Source organism: Mizuhopecten yessoensis, unplaced genomic scaffold, assembly GCF_002113885.1.
Source record: "Mizuhopecten yessoensis strain PY_sf001 unplaced genomic scaffold, ASM211388v2 scaffold5877, whole genome shotgun sequence".
Classification (NCBI taxonomy): Eukaryota; Metazoa; Mollusca; class Bivalvia; order Pectinida; family Pectinidae; genus Mizuhopecten; species Mizuhopecten yessoensis.
Window position 1 is genome coordinate 962,880 of NW_018406268.1, and position 16,333 is coordinate 979,212.

Consider the following 16,333-nt stretch of genomic DNA (forward strand, 5'->3'; position numbering starts at 1 on the left):
AAATCTGTATGCTAGATATTGAGTAAGGTGGTTTTATTGTTTTTTGTCACTTTGAATAATATTTCTGTTCATGTTAAAAACAAAATCAACTCTCTGTATAAATATATCAGGTGACCGTTAAGGCCCATGGGCCTCTTGTCTGTAGTTGTATGCATACTTCAGTTCCGGGGAAAATATTAGTGACTATACCAGTAAAATATATATTGGGAAATGTTCGCCACAGACCAGCTTTCGCCCTCCATGATGACACGAACCCTGACAAAGAATGTTAACGTACAACATACTATTTGTAGTCATTACATCATAGCTGTTGAACCTCCCTCATTGGAAGTTTGGAGTGAGGGAGATCTCCCTCATTGGAAGTTTGGAGTGAGGGAGATCTCCCTCATTGGAAGTTTGGAATGAGGGAGATCTCCCTCATTGGAGGTTTGGAATGAGGGAGATCTCCCTCATTGGAGGTTTGGAATGAGGGAGATCTCCCTTATTGGAGGGCTCAGAGGCTGACACCTCTGATTACATGTAAGGAGTGATATAAACAGTGGGCAAATATGGCTTTTATCAGTGAAGGGTGAAAGTTTGACTGGGCGAACATTTCCATGTACATGTAAAAGGTAAATCCTTATCAAAACTTACCTGTTGGATATCTTCTATATATATAGTGTGTTTATGTTAAAAGTCATTATCTTGAATTTTTTTATCAACTAGAAACCTTGGTAAGCATTTATTCATTCTACATAAGGTAACAAGTGTAAAGACTTGGAATGACAATTCAGGTGTGTTGACGGTCAATCACAACTTGATCGGTAGTGTACTGTGCATGCAGTTATATGGAAGTTTGATAGAAGTTGTACAAGATGGTATAAATGCCATGCATGCTGTAATTGAAATGTAATGTTCTGTACAAAAATATTTAACCAAATTTATTGATCAAGGTGATGTTGTTTGTGTATTTAATATATATATATATATATAATCTGCCTCCCTTTATGAATCTAACATGTGGTAAAATTTACTAATGTTTTTTTTTATGAATGCAACAACTCAGACCATGAATCAGTTTTCGTCTTGATTGTTAAACTATATACTGATGTGACATATATGTTCTTCAAGTTTGCTGGTTTACAGGGTGTTTAACTCATTCAACCCTGAAATTTCATAATGAACTATTCCAACCTTTGAATTGAACGAGTTCAAATGTGTCTTCAGGGGTGAATGTGTTAAATGTGTGCTACTCCTGTATAGTGTGTTGCGCTAATAGATGACGGCCATGCTGCCCTTCCATTTCAGATTCTTTAGCTGGAGTAACAAGAGTAAACAGCAAGCACAGCCCCAGCAAAGACCAACAACCCCCAGTCCTAAGGTGGCGAGACGCCGCGGCAGCAACTCCAGTGACCGATCACGTGATGTGAGCTCTGACGTCAGCGGCGGCGACTCCCCCGTACACATGTCTGCCCCACATCACTCATACAGCACCAGTGACCTGAAGGAACTCGGCAACAACCAGAAATCGGCACTTTCCCAGAGGTAGGTTGTCAGTATACACACTCACTTCCAAAGTCTAGCCGTACTGGTTTTCTAAATATGTGTTTGTTATTAATGCATTACATTTTCGTTAATTATTGTAATTGAATGCATTGACTTATTGTAGAATTTTTTTTCATTTATCAATGTTTGCACATCTTCAATATGTATTGTTAGTTTTGATATGTCGGTGATTTCTTTGGTCCTATGAATAAAAAAAGTTTGTATACCTATCATATATATAACCAGATCATCTGTTATTGTTCCGTTACTAGGACATTAGCCTCCCAGCTGCCACTATGCAGTAGCATAGTTATCTCCCTTGCCACACACCCTTTGACTACCAGCGTACCATGTAGTTGACTATCTTTTTGGACATGTAGAACGTTTTAACTGACGATTTGTCTGTAGATTTGTGTTTGTTACAACTGTTCCCTTCTGTTGACTCTCCAGCTTGAAGGGGTCTGACAACAGTATTTCTATCAGGTAAGAGAGACTGGCTTTGGTGTAGCTCTGCTGGTTATGACTGTGCTATGCTATGAAATGGTACTGTTCTGTACAAATAGGCTAGCTGTGGTTTAAAACCATCACATACATCTAGGCTAGTTGTTGTCATTGTTACAATATTGTACCTACAACATCACATAGGCTAGCTGTTGTCACTATGTCAATATTGTACCTACAACATCCCATTTGTTTGCTGTTGTCATTGTTACAATATTGTACCTCCAACATCACATAGGCTAGATGTTGTCACTGTTACAATAATATATCCAACATCAAATAGGCTAGATGTTGTCACTGTTACAATATTGTACCTCCAACATCACATAGGCTAGCTGTTGTCACTTTGACAATATTGTACAGGCTTGCTGTTGTCATTGTTCCAATATTGTATCTACAACATCCCATAGGCTTTCTGGTGTCATTGTTACAATATTTTATCTACAACATCCCATAGGCTTACTGTTGTCATTGTTACAATATTGTATCTACAACATCCCATAGGCTGCACAATAATGCTTTTATTAATGGTTAGGTATCTTAGCTAGCAGTTGTCACTGAGGAATACTGTAGCTAACTAAAACGCATGTCACTCATGTCACGCTGTGCTTAAAACCATTCTGAAAATATTATTTGGACCTACTGTTGTCTTTGTCACTGTTACCAGTACTTGGTTGTTGAACCTCTTTAAAGTAACTTCCACTTTGTTAACAAGTCGAGTCTCTCACTCTGTACCTTTCGTAACTGGCTGCTATATATTCTTTGGTTTTCTGCTAAATGCAATGCTGGTACAGGTACTAAAACGTTACTTCACCAAGCCTCTTGACAAAAAATAGAATCTTTTGGCGAGCCAGTATACTGGAATTTTACTAGCTTGATACCCAGGTCTAGTAGATGGTACATCAGGGCTAGTGAAAATTTTCAATATTCATTGTTAAAATATAGGTCATGATAGTAGATTTTTTTAAAATCTGCCTACTGTCTAAAGCACTGTCAATACAAAAATGCACATCCCTGGTATACCACTTTCAAGCTGGTAAACTTTGCAAACTAGCTACTCTGTACACTAGTAGACTCTAATGAGCTGCTACACTGGCATGGTGTTCTGCTATCTAGATGGTAAACTGTAGTGGCACCAGTGGTCTGTAGTTTGTTAGACTCTAGTGAGCTGTCATGCTTACATAACACTATCTAGATAGTAGACTGTAGTGGTACAGGTCGTTTGTACTTTGTTAGACTCTAGTGAGCTGTCATGCTAACATACCGTTATCTAGATAGTAAACTGTAGTGGCACCAGTGGTCTGTACTTTTTTAGACTCTAGTGAACTGTCATGCTAATATACCACTATCTAGATGGTAAACTGTAGTGGTACAGGTCGTTTGTACTTTGTTAGACTCTAGTGAGCTGTCATGCTAATATACCACTATCTAGATGGTAAACTGTAGTGATACAGGTCGTTTGTACTTTGTTAGACACTAGTGAGCTGTCATGCTAATATACCACTATCTAGATAGTAGACTGTAGTGGCACCGGTACCAGTCGTCTGTACTTTGTTAGACTCTAGTGAGCTGTCATGCTAATATACCACTATCTAGATAGTAGACTGTAGTGGCACCGGTACCAGTCGTCTGTACTTTGTTCGACTCTAGTGAGCTGTCATGCTAATATACCACTATCTAGATAGTAGACTGTAGTGGCACCGGTACCAGTCGTCTGTACTTTGTTCGACTCTAGTGAGCTGTCATGCTAATATACCACTATCTAGATGGTAAACTGTAGTGGTACAGGTCGTTTGTACTTTGTTAGACTCTAGTGAGCTGTCATGATAATATACCACTATCTAGATGGTAAACTGTAGTGGCACCAGTCATTTGTACTTTGTTAGACTCTAGTGAGCTGTCATGCTTATATACCACTATCTAGATGGTAAACTGTAGTGATACAGGTCATTTGTACTTTGTTAGACACTAGTGAGCTGTCATTCTAGTGAGCAGTATAATAAACTGTAGTGGCACCAGTCATCTGTACTTTGTTAGACTCTAGTGAGCTGTCATGCTAATATACCACTATCTAGATAGTAAACTGTAGTGGTACAGGTTGTTTGTACTTTGTTAGACTCTAGTGAGCTGTCATTCTAGTGAGCAGTATAGTAAACCGTAGTGGCACCAGTCATCTGTACTTTGTTAGACTAGTGAGCTGTCACGCTAATATACCACTATCTAGATGATAAACTGTTTGGCACCAGTACTTGGGTAGACTCTATAGTGAGCTGTAACGTTTGATAGGAATTAACTGTACAATGTTACACCTCTGCAGAACTGTGTTTCGACGTTCATCTAGCCTAGATATGTGGAGGAAGGATTCCAACATGGTAAACCAGGTGATAACAGTAACACCTGGCTCGTAAATATGGCAGAAGTATCTTGTCTGTCAAAACTTTTCAGGGGCTGTATTCATGAAACCATTCTCATGCTAAACATGGATTCTGTGCTCATACCAACTTTCTTGTAACTCGACACTTAAATCAAGTCAAACAATCAAAAAGTCAAATGTAAACATTGAAAACAGTATTCAGCTCAAAGTCTCTTCAATATTTTTCCAAATTATTGACATTTCCTTTTTTATTAATTTATAACAGAAACCAGAGATTCGGCTTGAGCACAAAATCCATGGGAAAGATTTCATGGATACAGGCCATGGATATGTCACACATTACTTGAGGAGATAATCCAAGTCATTTTAAGTGATCAAAATAATTCAAAAAAATACAAATGAATAGAAGTGTTTTGCCATTGGAAGAGTTTTGATTGAGAGCAAAGTATAGTATGCCATATTTTATAATTTTGTATCCGCATTTATGTTATAGGAATATTGACAATATCTACTCTCTTCTCGGATAACTTGTCTTACCTGTAAATGATCTATTAACGATCTAAATGTACTTATAAACAATGTACCTACGTGCCATCTACCTTTTCATAATTTACCTGTTATCAGTCTATCTGTTTACAATCTACCGTCATCCGTCTGTCCATCCTTCAACAATTTCTTCAAACAATTTTTTCTTTTAAACCACTGATTGGAATTAGACCAAATTTGACTGGAAGCATCCCTAGGTGGTCAGGATTCAAAAATGTATAAATGTATGAGCTGACCCCCGAGGGGGCTGAGGGGCGGGGCCAAAAAATTGGCAATTTGCCTATATTGCTTAAATGACTCTGGAAATAAGAGATGGATATTAACCATATTTGGTTTGGAGCATTCTCAGGTGGTGAGGATTCAGAATTGACCCCCTGATGGTTGGGGCAAAAAAGGGGTAAATTGGCCATATTGCTTAAATGACTTCTCTGGAAATTAACCATATTTGGTGTGAATTCAGAATTGTACAAATAGAGGGGCTGACACTCAAAAGGGCTAGAGGTGGGGCCAAAAGGGGTAATTTGGCCATATTGCATTAAGCGACTTCTTCTCTGGAACAAAGTGTTTTTGAAGTACTTTTAACTGTTTAAGCCTATTCCCTTTATAATCTGGGATATCTGTGTAAACCAGATCTTCAGCTAGGTCCATTGTATGTTTCTTTGTAGATTTAACCTGTGTAATCAGGAAACCTTTATAAACCAAATGTTTAACTGGTTACTACTATATATATTTTTATAGTGAACCTCTGTAGTCTGGAAACATGTATAAAGTAAATATTTAACTAGGTACTATTGTATACATTTCTCTGTCAATTGAACTGTGTAATCTGGAAACCTCTATATACCAAATCAAGGTTCTATTGTATAAGTCTCTATGAAGAACCTGTATAATCTGGAAACCTATATAAACCAGATAATCAAAACAAGGTTCTACTGTATAAGTCTCTATGTAGAACCTGTATAATCTGGAAACCTGTATAAACCAGATCATCAAAACAAGGTTCTACTGTATAAGTCTCTATGTAAAACCTGTATAATCTGGAAACCTGTATAAACCAGATAATCAAAACAAGGTTCTACTGTATAAGTCTGTATGTAGAACCTGTATAATCTGGAAACCTGTATAAACCAGATCATCAAAACAATGTTCTACTGTATAAGTCTCTATGTAGAACCTATATAATCTGGAAACCTGTATAAACCAGATAACCAAAACAAGGTTCTACTGTATAAGTCTCTATGTAGAACCTGTATAATCTGGAAACCTGTCTTACTAAAACAGAAAGTTGATTTGCATGGTGTTCGGTTTAGACAAGTTTATCTATAGTAAAAATGCATGGTCATTTTCAGATTTCATAATTTAGGTATGATACCTCCAGATTCTGATTAAAACAACAAATGGGTTTCATTACTAAGTACAGCTCTTGCTCATGTGTAATATTTTGTATCACATATGAATTCAATTTTGGGCTTTAAATTGGAATTTACCCCCTATCTCAAATATATTTATATGTAAGTGTGGGGATGCGGCTTTTCTTGTATCACAGGAGTCTAGCTGCTCTCATCATGGCTTCTCTAGGGGTGTTCAAACATCAGAGTCTAGCCGCTTCTCTGAAGACATTTTCAGAGTCTAGCTACTTCTCTGAATACCCCCGGAGTTTAGCTTATTAAATATTATGATGACTGTAATTTCATTATGTATGGTAGTTAATTTGTTGGAGTGCGTAACCCGTGATGGGCCCACTATTTCACTGCTTGTGTATATGATACTGAACTAGTATAATAAACATGTAAACTGTTTCTGTGTGGTAGTTGTGTATAAACGAGTATAGTGTATCATACGTGTACAATGTATCATATATAGAAAATTTGCTGATTGTCATTTTATGAACTGTAAACTGCTGTTTAATTTGTACTATAATGGTCAAGCTGTATTTAAAATACTATGATCTGTCAGCCATCAGTCTTAACTCATTCACCACTGAAATTTCATAATGAACTATTTCAACCTTTGAATTGGAAGGGTTCAAATGTGTCCTCAGGGGTGAATGAGTTCATATTGTATCTGTCTCTATCATAACTTTATACATTCAAATCTTGTTTGCTGAGACAGCCCAGTCAAAACAGGTCAAGGGTCCTTTCATTGAAACAAATTAGTTTATGAATGATTAATTATTCTTTGTTAAAGAGATTTACATAGCATTGAATAAGATTTTGAAAAATGTTCAGAAATTTTTATCAGTTAGATACAGATTTCAAAAACCTTATCTGTAATTTTAAATGGTTTTGACATATTTGATAAAAGTGTTCCTTGATAATTAAGCATTAACCATGCAATAAATTATTATGGACATTTGACCAAAAAAAATCAAAGTAGTCTACACTTTGGGCTAAAAAATAATAACAGTTTATGATGTATGTTTCAGCGCTATATCCCCTAATGTGAGACGTCGCTCCGATGACCCTGGGCGTGGCAACGCTCTCGCAAACAATCGCCGTAGCAAACTGGAAGTACCGAGGCCCTACCCTCTTACTGCGACATCGGACAAGCGCAAGTCTGAGAGTGTGCCATTCAAGTCGAACAGCATTGCACCTCTGGTGGAGAAGTAGATCGCACATTGTTATACGTGTCAATTGTATTTTTCCACGTTCTATGACTTAGTTTGAATCTTTCATGTTTACACGAATTTTAAAACCGTTTGTTCCCTTAACAAGTTCTTATTATTATTGAGAAATGAAATTTCTTGCACTTGTTGATTTTTGATTGCCCACCGCCATATTGATTACTTCTTGTTAAGTATACATGTCAGCCATGTAATACCATGGACTTGCAGAAACAGGTTTATTAACACGTACACTTCAAAACCAGCTTAGCATTGGTAATTTCATATGATTATATTACAAATAAAATATTTTGTGACAGAGAATTTGTATTAACCTCTTTTCACTTGTCGCCAAGTGAGATGAATGTATATGAACATCGGTTGGTTGTTGGCCGGTGTATTTTGACCAATACAGTTTCTCTCGTTAGTGTGATTTTAGGACTAGTCGCTGGTTATGGAAAAATGTCTGCGATAGCTGCTGTATCCTGTAGGATGCCGTTCTTCAGAAGCCAGCATGGTTCTGTAGTACTGTATCCCAACACGAAGATGCCAGTAACAACAGACTTAACCCTTTCAACACCATAGACCATAATGGACTCATCCATATCAATGCATGGTAGAGTCTACTAAAGTTACATAGGGGTGAAAGGGTTAAAGATATTTTTGTTAAAATATCAGAAATTTTTCAAATTGATAAATTTTCAAAAAAATGTTTGAATATTTTGAAGAAGTACAATTTTATCTCATTGTAGACTTAGAGTGACTGTAAAAGCGTTTTCACTGTCAGTATGTCTGTATGGGGTTCAAATCACTGTCAGTATGTCTGTATGGGGTTCAAGTGTGGAAAAAAATTAAATATGTTTAGATAATTGTAGACAATGTTTAGAATGATCTCCCCTGGCTTTGGTGCAGTTCTTTTAAAAAATGTTCTAGTTGATCACAGAATTAACATTTCTTATTCAATACTTGTTCAAACACAATGTAGTACTGTTTCCTTGCTGTAATTCAGCAATTGTGGAATTGTTCTCAGATCTTTCCTTGCTATACTTGAGCTGCAATCATGTGACGAAAATTTCCCAGTCAGATCACACTTATTGTTGACACTGTTAGCGTACGCTTTTTATATGGATAGATGTGTATTTCAAAAATATTTTAACTAACATACATAATCCAATTTGGTCTTCTCTTTTTTTGTTCTTTTTTAAAACTTTGTATTAAAAGAAATTGTGTGCACTTCCAATTTGAGTAAGTGATGGAATTGTATAGGTGATTTTGTAGATATGTAGCTAAAAATATGTCTAGACAATATTTTTTATTTTTTTATTTTGTGTTCATCAGTGGAAGGTTTTATATGAAGATTCTTCAAGAAAATGATACTTTCACTATTTAAAGGACTGTGCAATACCTGAGCTGCTCCCGCCTCTTCACTATACAGAGTAAAACCTTGTTATACTGCCACCATTTGTCCAGAGAAATGTTGGCGTTATAAGAGGAGATTGGAGACATATTGAGAGAGATGTATAAGAAACAGGAAAAGAGGACATTGAACCGTGTGGGCAGTATATTATCAAGCTGTCAAATGACAAGGGCGTTATATCAGGGTTTTACTGTATGGTATTACAGTCAGGTCAACATTGTATGTAGTCTCTGTTTTTATTGTTAAACAGGATATTATACAGTGTCAACTGTATGGTATGCACCGTCGTTAGTGTTCGCAGTACTCGAAAAAAATTGTCTGAAGGGGTGCTTATTAATTAACATATCGTAACGTAAGTTGTGGCAGTTGTGGTGCTGCTCCATAACTGTCAGACACATTCTCAAGGAAAATTCCCAAATTGTTGGGTCTTTTTCTAAAACACTGGAAAATGTGTATACTAAACTGGAACGGACCAGGATGTTGGGGTGTTTATTTCATTTTGATAGGTGTCGAAGAAAGAACACAGGCACGGATAGCTAGACGGGTGCTAATTAGGGTGAATACGTTATCCACAATTTGAACTGAATACACTGTCCAATGATGCATAACCAATTCATGTACAGACTGTTGCTAAAAAAAAAAAAAGCCAGAGAAAATGAATAATTACCTGTTCACCCCTAGGTAACTTTAGTAGACTCTACCATACATTTATCGGGATGGGTCAATTGTGGTCCACAGTGGTGAAAGGGTTAAATAATTCATATTTGAGGTGTAATCAATGCAAATATGACTCCATATAAGTATCCCTCCAACACCAGGATACGGTAAAACATGTGAGTAAAGGTTATCAAGCAGTTACATTTATCTTAGTCATTAGTTGATACAAGATCCCCATGGTGGAAGTAACAAGTTGTGTTCATGTATTTCTGAAAAACCTTATCTAACGCTACAAAATCAAATTGTTTCAAATTGTTTTAAACTTTAAGTTAAAATATTATATAAAATATATTTACATATCTAAATCCATTATAAATTTGTAGATCACTTTTTTTCATTATGAACGAAGCAGTATTAACGATGATATATGGACAGCATTTCCAATAAGATTTTTATTATAAAAACTGTGCCAAGTTTACCGTACCTTCACACATGTTCTGTGGTTGGGTTTCCGTCTAGGGTTGAACCCATTTATTTGGTTTCTTGATTATCGAGATTGTAAACAAGTTCTCCAACTGTTTTTCAATGTTCTTACATCAATGTAATCAAGTTACTGAATCTTTTTCGTAAAATTCTAGTTAATTTGATTTTGAATTGAAATTGAATATGATAATATTTCTCTATTAAAGACTACAAATAAACAGAAGCCAAAATAGTATTGTGTGCATCTTTTTAATTTGTCATATATTAGACAGATTTTTTCCCCAGATGTATTTTTACCTTAGCGAATTGATTGTGTTTTCTGGGCTTAACCAACTGTGAGAGTGGAGTAAAATGAGATTCTGAAATTTGGTTAAATTTTTGTTTAAAAATTTCAAAAATTGAGAAACCAAATAAGTGGTACAGTATCCGTATCTATCTTATAAATATTCACTATAAAACACCCGACAACATTTTCTTTACATTATCAAAACAATCTTATTAACATGTTAGTTCTTTTTTTAGATTCTTTATTTTCTACATAATATTCATCCATTACATTATTGTTCAAGAAAATTTATTTTGTAAAATGCTCACATTATTATATCACAGAAAAAGAATATCTTCAAAAGGTGGTTTCCATGCAGATTTAACACTGTAAAGGGAGATAACACATGAATTTTATTTTTGCATTTTGTACTTATTTCAATTTCATTAACCTTGGTTCATATTTTATGAAATAACAAGTTCAAACTCATTATTTTAATAAATAAAAATTTTTTTTTTTTTACAAACTCACTTTAAAATAAAATTAGTTAATTACATTTTTTGGAAATGGTGCCAAATAAACTTTTCTTGACGAGTTTCTTCACTTTTTTAAACTTGTTAGTTACAGTGTGTGTACTTTTTTCCCTTGAATACTATTGCCATTTTCAGGTTACAGATAAGAAAATAAGGTATCGTTAAATTTAACAAAGATTTCCTGGGTAACAAAAACAAAATGTTGCCGAGTTATTCTGTTCAGCAGTAAAATACATGCACTGTCCATATTAATATCATTTGAAGATATAGAATGATAAAATATTTAGATGATGCTACTAGTATTTCAAATTAATACAGGCTAACAAAATCTAACCAAAATGTTAATGCCTCATATCCCTGCGCTGCTAGACCCAGATTTTGTAAATAGTTTATGTTATGCCACTGGCCCCTGTGCAATATGACTTATCATTTCAATTGTCTCCTTACTGTATAGTAAGCTACAGGCCCCTGTGCATCCTTACTGTATAGTAAGCTACAGGCCCCTGTGCATCCTTACTGTATAGTAAGCTACAGGCCCCTGTGCATCCTTACTTTATAGTAAGCTACAGGCCCCTGTGCAGAAGGAGTTGGAGTCTCCAGCTGTTATAGTTGTTGTCATGGAGACAGCAAACGCAAAAGTTAAACTGTCTCATTTCGGGAGATTATCATTCCGTATCGCTGTTCTGCATCCCATCACAGGACATTGAAATTGATTATAACAACATTTTTAGATTTTTGTCCATCATGACTTTTGATAGGTATTTTATATTTGTTAAGTTTATTGCAATGGTTATTTCATTTGGCTGAGGATGTTTCGAGCTGTAATGTTTTTTATATATGATTTTGATATGTTGACTTTTTGTGCCAGGGAGAATTATGATATTGAAGCTATATAAGTATGTATATATTTTGAGCACACAATGATAAATATCTACACCTAACTGCTATGTTATTCTAGTCATAAACATCTTTTTATTTATCCTCTATATGTGCAATGTTCTTTTTTAATAGAAATGTTAGAGTTAGAAATCTAACACTTCCTTCTCTTTATATTTTTAAAAAGTAATAAGTTTTCTTTATATTCATGTATTTCTGATCACATCCACGTGTTATGTCACTAGTAAGCTAGTTTATAAGCCAGAATTATTTCTGACAAGATTCATGTTTTTTTTCTAGATGCCTTTCAGCATACTTAACAACTTTTTGAAATTTCAATAAGGAAGCTTATGCATGCTCAGAAATAAAATATGTGTTTGTACACCCTAGAGGAAAAAATAACACTTTTAAAAGGCATCTTTTCAGCTGTTCTTTCAGGTGAAATAATCAGATATTAGAAAATAGGAAAATGCTCAATTTAAGGGTCAAAAACTGGGAGTTTCCTACAAAATAAGGGGAGTTGGCAAGTATGGGTCTATGTAAAATTTGTATTTATAGCCCATTACTATTGATCTGTTTTGTTGATATTTGCTAGTAAATGGGTACCAGAAAAAATATTTTAAAAATTGTCTGTTGAGAATTTTAAACAGAAATGAAGTGAACACCATTGTTTTCCCATGTCCATGCATTTGTGACAAAATGTCAGTGCATGCTTCTTTTTCAAAGAAACGATATATAGTATTATTTTGTCAAACTTTTGTCATCTAAATTAGTGTACAATTTGAGGTAGGATAGATAATGTTTTTGCTGATAGTTAAAATATCACTTCATATCTTATCTCACAGTTTGCACTTGACTTGATATTCAGTCATACATCAGCTTTCAAGGAAACATTGTCAGTTTTGTATATTTCTTAGAACAGCAGACCGCTCTGTATATATTATGTCAACAGTGCCAGGCCCTATATGTCTGTTAGTAGTCTACAACAACGGAGGGCTCTGTATGTAGTATCTATCGGTCAGTAAGAAACGTAGGGCCCATTCATGTTTCATCTGGTAAAAATTCTCTTTTTTTTACTAGTTCAACAGGACAAATAGTCTTGCTATGACATTCTCGGTTCACAGATAAATGTAAACAGGAACTTTTTCCTTGAGTTTGATTATATTCTTAGATAAAGTAGAAATATGAAACAATGGAAAAGAAGTTTTTAGATACTTTCTGCTGCATATCAGCATGCTATGTCAAGTGGTCATACTAAACAGTGAGAAATCGATTCACTGGAGTGCAAGTGTGACTGGAGTTGTGTTTTAGTTTTATAGTAGACTGATTACCCAAACAGAGTCGGATACAAAAACACTGCTCTTATGTACACCTATGGAAATATCTTTTTGTGACTTTTCAATTCATTTTTATTAATATCATGTTCCTAGATACTTCAAAGCATTTTTTTTATTTGTCCTTTCATTATGACTAATATTATTTTGTCGTTGACATTCTGTGAAAAAAGTATTTACACTACAAACCAGTAAATACAATTCATTCTACATAGTAGGTGTTGCAGGCCATTTGCTTTTGTTTGTGAACATACCTGGAAAATACAAACAGGTATACTGTTGTAGATTTTACTTACCTGGGAAATACAAACAGGTATATTGTTGTAGATATACTTACCTGCAGAATACAGGTATACCGAAGTTTGTAAAACATTTACTTGGAAAATAGAAACAGGTGAACTGTAGTAAAATACAGGAGATAAAAGTACTAGATTTTACTCACCTGAGAAATACAGGGCCCACTTGTATAAAACATCTCAACTCTTGAGATTTCCTCAAGTCTAAGATTTCCCATAGACAATACATTGCTTGAGATTTTCCTCAACTTTGAGATGTTTCATACAAGTGCTCCCAGGTATACTAAAGTGGATTCTAATATACTTACCTGGGAAATACAGGTATTCTGTAGTAGAATAGATTGTGATATACTTACCAGGAAAATACATACAGGTGAATTGTAGAAGATTTTACTTACCTGGAAAATACAGACAGGTATATAGAAATAGATTTTACTTACCTGGGCAATTCAAACTAGTATATTATATTGTAGTAGATTGCAGAATCTATTTGTTGTAGGTGTTTTAAGTCTACAGATCACACACAAGGTTTGGTTTCAATGTTGACACTGATGTACTCATATCGTCTGCTGTTAATTAGTTACAAACAGCAGTGGTTTTGTACACATTTTACACAAGATCAAACCATTGTTCTAAATAGCTGTCATGTTTGTATTTAATCCTTGTTCATCACTCTTTGAAGGAGGAAAAATTAGCCCCGTAAGGTTTTCGTCAATAACAGACATTGAGGTTGACCAATATCACCAACCGGTATTATAGTGCACCACTATGGCCACAGACAGATGTTGTGGTGACCAATTTGGTCACTGACAGTATCAAATGGACTGAAAATGGACAAACAACAGGTGTTTTGGACAAACATGGCCCAAAAACAATTAAAATAATAAAATTCCTGTAACAGAAACACTACATGATCAGCCAAATCATCCTCATAGGTAAATATTTCAATATCTGAAATATTTTATTATAGGTTTCTCTATTGTTGTGCTGGAGTCGCAACAATTTGTGAGATGTTTAAATTTGTCGTTGAAAGTGAACACGACAAAGAATCTCTTACATATATATATATATGTGTGTAATTATTAGCTGTAACAAGAGCAGACGAGATGGTAGGGCTAGTCAGTGTTAGCTTATAACTCAGTATATCATATATTACCAAAGGTTAGCCCAGGGGTGCTAGTTGGTTGATGGGGGTAGGACAGGTACTTGATTTAGTTCCTTTCACTCCGAGAAGTATTTTTGTCTTGATCGAAGAGGATGTCCACATTTTTACCAATATTTGGAAAGTTCTGACTAAGTCGGGGGTCCAAACAGTTAGCAAGCACGCTACAACATCAACAATGTATTGTTACACTCGGAAATGCAAGTGTTGCATTTTTATGCAGGTTGTCGAAATTGTAGGAAAGAATAGTTCAGAAAAAAATAAAAGTACTCAACCCTGCCGATGAGATTTTGAGTGTGCCGAACTCAGACAAGCTCTGGACTAATAAGTATTTTGTCTTAGTATCAAGATTTCTGTTATCTCTACACAGGAATGATAGATTCTAATACATCCACAGTGTGACCCCTGTCTGTTAATTCTACAAGGGGATGGGCTTATTACCAAGCATGGGCTTATTACCAGTAAGAAATGATACAAATGTTATTGTAATACATCCGTGATTACACAAGTGCTAGTTTAGTATTAATTAGGTAGTAAACAAATTAGAGATTTTGAAAACAAGCACTTTTTAGTAATTAAGTGTCACATTCCGGGTCTGTTTTTCATTTAATTTCTGTGGAACCAGATGAGAAGACGACTTTATTAAATCGGTAGACATATTGTCGTCCGTATAATAGACTTGGACCAGTTGGTAATTTATCAGTGTATTTTGTAAAACACAATCTCATGACAGTAAGTCAAATGTCAACAAACTCAATTTTATTTTTTTATCTATTCCCAAAATATATTTTATCCAGTCATCTAACTGACATAATTTTTATACTATTTAATACTCTTACTCTGTACAAGACAAGTTATTAGATTCGCTGCAATCAAATGTATTTTTTGTACTGTGTACAGAACAATGTTTTCAATTTTTCCATGACCTCTTGAACTTATAGGAAATCCTGTTAATAGCAAAGATCATTGAACTAAGATAATATGAAATAGTTTGGTGCTGCTATTGTTTATGTCTTTCAAACGATTTTTTTTTTTCAGGAAACAAACCTCAATTAACTATATCATTTCCTTTTCAGAAAGAAAAAAATTTGAACTAATGAAACATTTTTTTTGTTTTTTTTAATTCCCACAAAGACTAATGATTTAAGAAGTTATCCCTATATAATATACAAAGTCTATCATGTATATAGAGGACCAAATGTTTTGGGTTAGCAAGTACTACAGTACAACTCCTTGGTTAGGAGAACGGTTGATGTAAATACTATAGTATATAACCTTTGATCTAACTTTCTATTCTAATTTCTTGTGAATACTTTTCTTTGTTAAGACATTTGGTAAAATAAAATCTAGTCAGTTACACAATTCCTCCTGGAGTTTGTCTTCATTTCACACCTCACGGATACCAGCTGTCATACTGCAGGTAGAACATTAGAGAATCCCTCTGAACTTTGGGTTTTGGATACAGTGCCATTTTTGAGTTATTCTGTCAAAATGGTTGGACCGGTAGCACTAAAGCTGTCCGCTTATAAAATAGGGATGGACCAAGTGATTTGATGATGTTTTCTGGTGAGCCTCGGTAAGGACTTTCAAGGCCTGCATTAAAACTAGTTGGTCAGCATCATGTTCTTGGATAGCATCTAATCTAATTCTACAAATAGGCCCTAGGTAACTGTAGCACGACCAGGGCCGGAATCCTAGTCTAGCCCCATTGTATTTTCACGCTCAGAAAACTTCTAGATTGGGTGTTGTTAAATCCATCTTTA

At 35.0% G+C, this 16,333-nt stretch overlaps 1 protein-coding gene across 3 annotated transcripts in view; it reads left to right on the forward strand.

Moving 5' to 3' along the window:
• Positions 1-8,184, forward strand: part of LOC110451215 (regulator of G-protein signaling 11-like) — a 67,495-nt gene extending 59,311 nt beyond the window's left edge. For 2 of the 3 annotated variants that reach the window (XM_021499115.1, XM_021499116.1), the window contains 3 exons: positions 1,288-1,524; positions 1,975-2,007; positions 7,371-8,184. In XM_021499115.1, the coding sequence (XP_021354790.1) occupies positions 1,288-1,524; positions 1,975-2,007; positions 7,371-7,554 (454 nt within the window). In that variant the 3' untranslated portion in view covers positions 7,555-8,184. The remainder of the gene's footprint in view (positions 1-1,287; positions 1,525-1,974; positions 2,008-7,370) is intronic. The other variant, XM_021499117.1, reaches the window with a different exon arrangement.
• The last annotated feature ends 8,149 nt before the right edge of the window (positions 8,185-16,333 follow it).